This window comes from Bufo bufo, chromosome 11 (assembly GCF_905171765.1).
Source record: "Bufo bufo chromosome 11, aBufBuf1.1, whole genome shotgun sequence".
Classification (NCBI taxonomy): domain Eukaryota; kingdom Metazoa; phylum Chordata; class Amphibia; order Anura; family Bufonidae; genus Bufo; species Bufo bufo.
In genome coordinates this window covers 47,077,817-47,084,568 of record NC_053399.1, presented here as the reverse complement: position 1 = coordinate 47,084,568, position 6,752 = coordinate 47,077,817, and the positions used below count along the sequence as shown (strand labels likewise).

At 43.5% G+C, this 6,752-nt stretch overlaps 1 protein-coding gene across 1 annotated transcript; it reads right to left on the bottom strand.

Annotated features, from left to right (window-relative positions):
* Positions 1 to 1,664: 1,664 nt before the first annotated feature.
* On the bottom strand, positions 1,665 to 6,394 carry LOC120982434 (metallothionein-like). Its single transcript, XM_040412568.1, has 3 exons — positions 6,261 to 6,394; positions 3,211 to 3,276; positions 1,665 to 2,028 (listed from the first exon to the last, which is right to left on the bottom strand). The coding sequence occupies exons 1-3, from the start codon at positions 6,289 to 6,291 to the stop codon at positions 1,937 to 1,939; spliced, it is 189 nt and encodes a 62-aa protein (XP_040268502.1). The 5' UTR covers positions 6,292 to 6,394; the 3' UTR covers positions 1,665 to 1,936.
* Between the last annotated feature and the right edge of the window lie 358 nt (positions 6,395 to 6,752).

Sequence of the window (6,752 nt, the reverse complement as noted above, 5' to 3'; positions counted from 1 at the left end):
ATTAATATTATAGAGAGCCTTATTACTGCTGGGTACACTATGGTGGCCATTATTTTTGGGCACAATATGGAGGGCACTATCACTAACAGGGGCACTCTTGGGGAGTAGTATAATTATTGGGGGCATTGTAGGGGTCAGTATTACTAAGAAGGGCACTCTAGGAGGGAATTATTGCTATAAGTAGGACTTTTATATTACTATAGGTTGACTAATCTGTATGGCAGTATAATTTCTGTGGTATAGTATTTAGGGGCATTAGGGAGCAGAGTAGGCACAGTATTCTGGGCAGCACCAGGATAATACTGTTGGGGTAGTATGGTGGGGAGGATGATGATATTAGAAAAGTGAGGAACCCAAGATGACTGGTAAACTCTGCAGAGACGAGATGCGCTTGAAAGAAGTTGTCTGACCCAAATGGAGAAGATGGGAAAAGAAAACGTCTACATCAGAGGAGACATCACCTGGGAGGTACTGGATGTGAGAGGTATATTGTGCTGTATGTTTGTTAGTGTCCATGCAGCAAGTAAAATATGCATTTAGTCCTAGGGCGAGCTTGTGTGTTTGTGTGTTTAGGGCAGTTAATTTAAGAATATGGCACATATCTATTGGGGCTTGGGCCCCGGATCTTTTGAGACCCTAGCAATGCCCCTGAAGGGCACTTCAACTACCATCTGGCTGGTGATCCCTGTACTAGAGAGTGCCCCGGAGGATTTAGTGCTGTCTTCCCCATTACTGCACACCGGCCCAGGGAGGTTTTGCTGACCGTGAGTAAATGAACTACTACCCCCATCAGCCCACAGTAACCTCACTTGTTTCCCCTGTGGACCCGGTCGCTGCATTAGGATAGGTGACTAACATCAGATCAGCAGGATTCTCTACTACATGGTGTAGTGGATGGAGCCGATTACTGCAGCGCTGCTTCTATTCAAGTGAATGGGAAGATCAGTTCAGTAACCATCTCCATCTACTACACAATGGACGGAGCTGAGAAGTGCCAGGTATACTGCAGGTGATCAGCAGGGGCGTCAGTAGTCAGACCCCAGCTTTCTGATATTGAGGACCTTTCCTAAGGATAGACCATCAATATTAAAATCCTGGAGAACCCCTTTAACATCTCATTTTAGGCAAATGACAAGCTCTATTTCTGCCTAAGGCAGGGTTTTCAGCCTGTGTCACTCCTTGCACCTCGTTCTGCCAATTTCTCCATGATTGATGTCGACCGGACAGTCATTAATAAATTGCCCCCTGAGAAGTGCTCGTCGGACTCCAGAACCTCCACCATTACCAGCAGCTGGTTTACTGTGTCCGACTGGTTATACATTGATATATAAAGGGGTTTTCTCCCCATAAGAACCTACCCCCATCCACAGGATAACGGATAAGTATCTGATCTCTGGGGTCTGACTGCTGGGACCCCCACTGATCACAGGAATGAGGTGACGTGGGGGGCAGTCATGGCTCCCCACTCAAGGATGGTGGATGTAACATGTGGACACAGGTATAAATGTAGAGGAGAGGTTTTCACTGATCACACGAGGGGTAACAAGCTTGGCTGACCGGCTGGCAGAGGTTTCTGTGTATGGAGAGGAGCACACGGCTGTACATTACATACATGATGCTCTGTACATACTGATTAACACTTCTTCCAAGACAAGGTCTTTTTGTGGGAACAATCAGCACATTTATTGCCTCCCTCATATACAGAGATGATATACGATGGTGTACAGAGAAGGAGCAGTAGAAGTCGGGGGAAGGACTCCAGTAATCACGGCGTGTACAGTAAATCTGTGATTTCATATTACTAGACAGCAGGGAGATGACACGTGACATAAATACTGCAGACATGACATTGACTGGAACACAGAGATCAGACTACACGTCATTGTGCGTAGAACAGACAGTAACGGCTTCGCTGGTGGCTCCTTGTGTAGCAGCGTCACTTGCAGCAGCTGCAGGTCCCACATCCATCTGTGCACTGACAGCCCTGGCGGCATTTACTGCAGTCAGCCGGACAGCAGGAGCAGCAACCTGTGGAGGAGAGGACCCATGAGAAGACTGCACCATTCACAGCTATAACAAGTCCCAGTATCTCAGACATTATGTATATCCACAGGATATGTGCGCTCCGCTGTTTCCAATGAGTGCAAGTGTTTTCAGGACAAGCTGTAGTCTGACTCGGCCCACTTTGGAGATATGGTTTCCATTTTGTAATATTTAAAGGGGTTTACCGAGACCTTTATACTGATGACTTCCTGTGGATAAGTCATCAGTATCTGATCAGTGGCGGTCCGACACCCGGACCCCTGCCGATCAGCTGTTTGAGAAGGAAGCGGCGCTCACAGTACCAGGCCTTCTCTGTGCTCACCAAGCACAGTGCCGTACATTGTATAGTGGTTGTGCTTGGTATTGCAGCTCAGCCCCTTTCACTTCAATGGGGCTGAGCTGTGCCTCGGCTGATGAACCTCACGTCACATGGCCTGGGATAAGATGTGAGGGGTCGTGACACTACTGTGCGTGCCGGTGCCTTCTCAAACAGCTGATCAGCGTGGGTCCCATGTGTCAGACCCCCACAGATTAGATACTGATAATCTATCCAAAAAATTCCCAGAAAACCCCTTTAATATTGTATTATTAATAAAATAATGCAGACAATAAATGCAGACAAAAATTATTTATGGATCCTATAAATTAATATATTACGTAGGCCTCATGTAGACGGCCGGATCTGAAACTGCACTGGAAACAGATCCTTTAAAAATGGATCGCCTCTGTGTACATTGTTTTTTTCTCGCTCCCATCAATCAAAAGGGTAATTAGATGGGAATACCCCTTTAAATTACATATAATAAAGAGAGAGGGTGATATTTACTAATTGGAGTGAACCTAGATTTTGTCATAGATGTGGCACAATTTGGTGCATCTAGGTTTGGCTTTATGTGGTTTCAATGCAAAAGAGAGTGGGAAGCCGTCCATTGGAGATGTATTATAGATATATTCTTATGGAGGCCTGGGAGAAGGGATCTAATGATCGCATGGTTAGATCCCCTGTGGAAAATGACTTGAAAAAAATAAATAAAAAAGTTATTAAAAAAATTTAAAAAATGAACCCTCTTTAGCCATAATAAAAAATAAAAAATAAAAATGCAGTAGGCTGAAAGGGTTGTCTGGTTTAATATGGTAAAGTTCCACATGCAGCCCATGTATACTCACTTTTTTTGCACGAGGTACATTTGCATTTCTGACATTTACATGAGACTTCACAGGAACAAGAAGCTCCTAAGACAGAAACAGGACAGTTGTTATATAGCGGTGTATTAGGTGTATTCAGCCTGCATCATATGGCATAGACTTCTTCCCTCTGTACTCATCACCATACACACTATACCAGGGATCATAGAAACATAGAATGTGTCGGCAGATAAGAACCATTTGGCCCATCTAGTCTGCCCATTATACTAAATACTATGGATAGCCCCTGGCCCTATCTTATATGAAGGATGGCCTTATGCCTATCCCATGCATGCTTAAACTCCTTCACTGTATTTGCAGCTACCACTTCTGCAGGAAGGCTATTCCATGCATCCACTACTCTCTCAGTAAAGTAATACTTCCTGATTATTACTTTTAAACCTTTGCCCCTCTAATTTAAAACTATGTCCTCTTGTAGCAGTTTTTCTTCTTTTAAATATTCTCTCCTCTTTTACCTTGTTGATTCCCTTTATGTATTTAAAAGTTTCTATCATATCCCCTCTGTCTCGTCTTTCTTCCAAGCTATACATGTTAAGGTCCTTTAATATTTCCTGGTAAGTTTTATCCTGCAATCCATGTACCAGTTTAGTAGCTCTTCTCTGAACTCTCTCCAAAGTATCGATATCCTTCTGGAGATATGGTCTCCAGTACTAGTGCTCTGTAGAGCGGCATGAGCACCTTCCTCTTTCTACTAGTAATGCCTCTCCCTATACACCCAAGCATTCTGCTAGCATTTCCTGCTGCTCTATGACATTGTCTGCCTACCTTTAAGTCTTCTGAAATAATGACCCCTAAATCCCTTTCCTCAGATACTGAGGTTAGGACTGTATCACTGATTTTATATTCTGCTCTTGGGTTTTTACGCCCCAGGTGCATTATTTTGCACTTATCCACATTAAATTTTAGCTGCCAGATTTTTGACCATTCCTCTAGTTTTCCTAAATCCTTTTCCATTTGGTGTATTCCTCCAGGAACATCAACCCTGTTACAAATCTTTGTGTCATCAGCAAAAAGACACACCTTACCATCGAGGCCTTCTGCAATTTCACTGATAAAGATATTAAACAATATGGGTCCCAGAACAGATCCCTGAGGTACCCCACTGGTAACAAGACCATGGTCTGAATATACTTCATTGACTACAACCCTCTGTTGTCTGTCCTTCAGCCACTGCCTAATCCATTCAACAATATGGAAGTCCAAGCCCAAAGACTGCAATTTATTGATAAGCCTTCTATGTGGGACAGTATCGAAAGCCTTACTGAAGTCTAGATAAGCGATGTCTACTGCACCTCCTCCATCTATTATTTTAGTCACCCAATCAAAAAAATCAATAAGATTAGTTTGACATGATCTCCCTGAAGTAAACCCATGCTGTTTTTCATCTTTCAATCCATGGGATTTTAGATGTTCCACAATCCTCTCCTTAAGTATGGTTTCCATTAATTTCCCCACTATTGATGTCAGGCTTACTGGCCTATAGTTGCCCGATTCCTCCCTACTATCTTTCTTGTGAATGGGCACAACATTTGCTCATTTCCAATTATTCTGGGATGACTCCTGTTGCCAGTGATTGGTTAAATAAATCTGTTAATGGTTTTGCTAGTTCACCGCTGAGCTCTTTTAATAGCTTTGGGTGTATCCCATCACCAACCTTTGGCACTCCAGCTGCTGTTAAACTACAACTCCAGCATCCACACTTACTAAGTTGTTCTTAGGATTCTGGGAGTTGTAGTTTCGGAACAGCTGGAGTGCCGAACATTGCTGATCCCTGCACTATACTGATCATGTATTTTCATATGTGCCCACATTGCTTAGAAAAATTATGTTTCAATTTATGCAAACGAGCCTCTAGGAGCAATGGGGGCATTACCTTTACACCTAGAGGCTCTGCTTTCTCTGGACATAACAGGCCCTCTGCACTTTGATTGACAAGACTAGACGTGATGATGTTTACACTGCCTGGGCCTGTGAAGAGAGTGCAGCAGTTGCAGAGGGAGCGGAGCCTCTAGGTGTAATGGTAACGCCCCTGTTGCTCCTAGAGACTCATTTGCATATGATAAAACATCATTTTTCTCAGCAATGCAGGCACATATGAACATAGAACCAACACAGATGCCTTCAGCTGCCAAGTGTACATAAAACTGGTCAGCCAGTGTCCTAGGTACAAATCTGCTGACAGATGCCCTTTAAATTCATTCCTGGTTTTAGTAACATAGTAAATAAGGCCGAAAAAAGACATTCGTCCATCCAGTTCGACCTGTCATCCAGCAAGTTGAGCCAGAGGAAGGCAAAAAAAACCCTGTGAGGTAGAAGCCAATTTTCCCCACTTTAGGGGAATAAAAAATTCCTTCCCGACTCCAATCAGGCAATCAGAACAACTCCCTGGATCAACGACCCCTCTCTAGTAGCTATATCCTGTAATATTATTACACTCCAGAAATACATCCAGGCCCCTCTTGAATTCCTTTATTGTACTCACCATCACCACCTCCTCAGGCAGAGGATTCTTGGCTTAGAAAACTGCATTAGGAAGCCTGAGAGTGCGGCCATACTCTTATAGTCGACCATACACATTAGATAGAAGCTGGTTAATGGTTGAACAGCAGTTGAAGAAGCAAACATCTGGTGAACGTTCGTTTCACAGACACAACCAGACACATTTTAGTCCATAATGGTCGTTATACTTCTTTATACTCCCCATATCCGCTCAGTGAAGTGATGGACAAAAGATCTTTCTTCTAACTATTAGACCAAAATATTAAACACGACTTCTTTTCTTAAGATAATGCTCTGTCATTGGCCGGCTAAAAGGATCGCTCTTTGTTAAATTTCACCCAATGAATGTTTGCCTTTGTTAAAATCCTCCTTTTTTATTAAGTGTATGACCAACTCAAATAAAATCACCAAACGACAAACTCAGCACTACTACATCTAACTGCCTCAGCATTCTTCCATCTGTAACTAGACCCATGTAAAGTCTCCATTTCCACTTTGAATGTCTTGCTCACCTGTTCCGCAGTCACAGCTCTGAGGGTCCATGCTGCTATGGATATAGATGTCTGTAGGCTCGATGGCTTCTGTGTGTGATGCTGGGTGCAGAGACCAGCTGTTCCCTGTCTTATATACACAAGATACAGAGCTGAGTGCAAAACCCGCCCCATAAACCCAGCACCAACCACGTGACACAAAGCCACATGTGTAAGGACGAGGTATGAAGAAGGACGTGCTGTGTGCAAAACCTGCAGAGTCACACGAGACGGAGCCTGACCCAGCAGAAATGTCTATGGGGACGGCGCTGTTACTAGTAGTCGCCTTCTAATAATTCCATTCTATCATCTCCCCCCAAATATAAGGGGATTACTTATCATTATCCAGCTGTTTACCAGTATTTCTACCTTATCCAGGGGTCCTGTTATTAGAAGAACATTGCTTTCTAGGTCAGTGGTGTATATGGTGTGCATATATACTGTATATATCCATTCAAAGCCTATAGGACTGCT

Coding starts and splice junctions, on each gene's coding strand:
- LOC120982434 (XM_040412568.1), bottom strand. CDS start 6,291: ATGGACCCTCAGAGCTGTGACTGCGGAACAG. Junction 3,277..6,260: donor GAGCTGTGACTGCGGAACAG/GTGAGCAAGACA, acceptor TTTCTGTCTTAG/GAGCTTCTTGTTCCTGTGAA. Junction 2,029..3,210: donor ATGTACCTCGTGCAAAAAAA/GTGAGTATACAT, acceptor TCTCCTCCACAG/GTTGCTGCTCCTGCTGTCCG.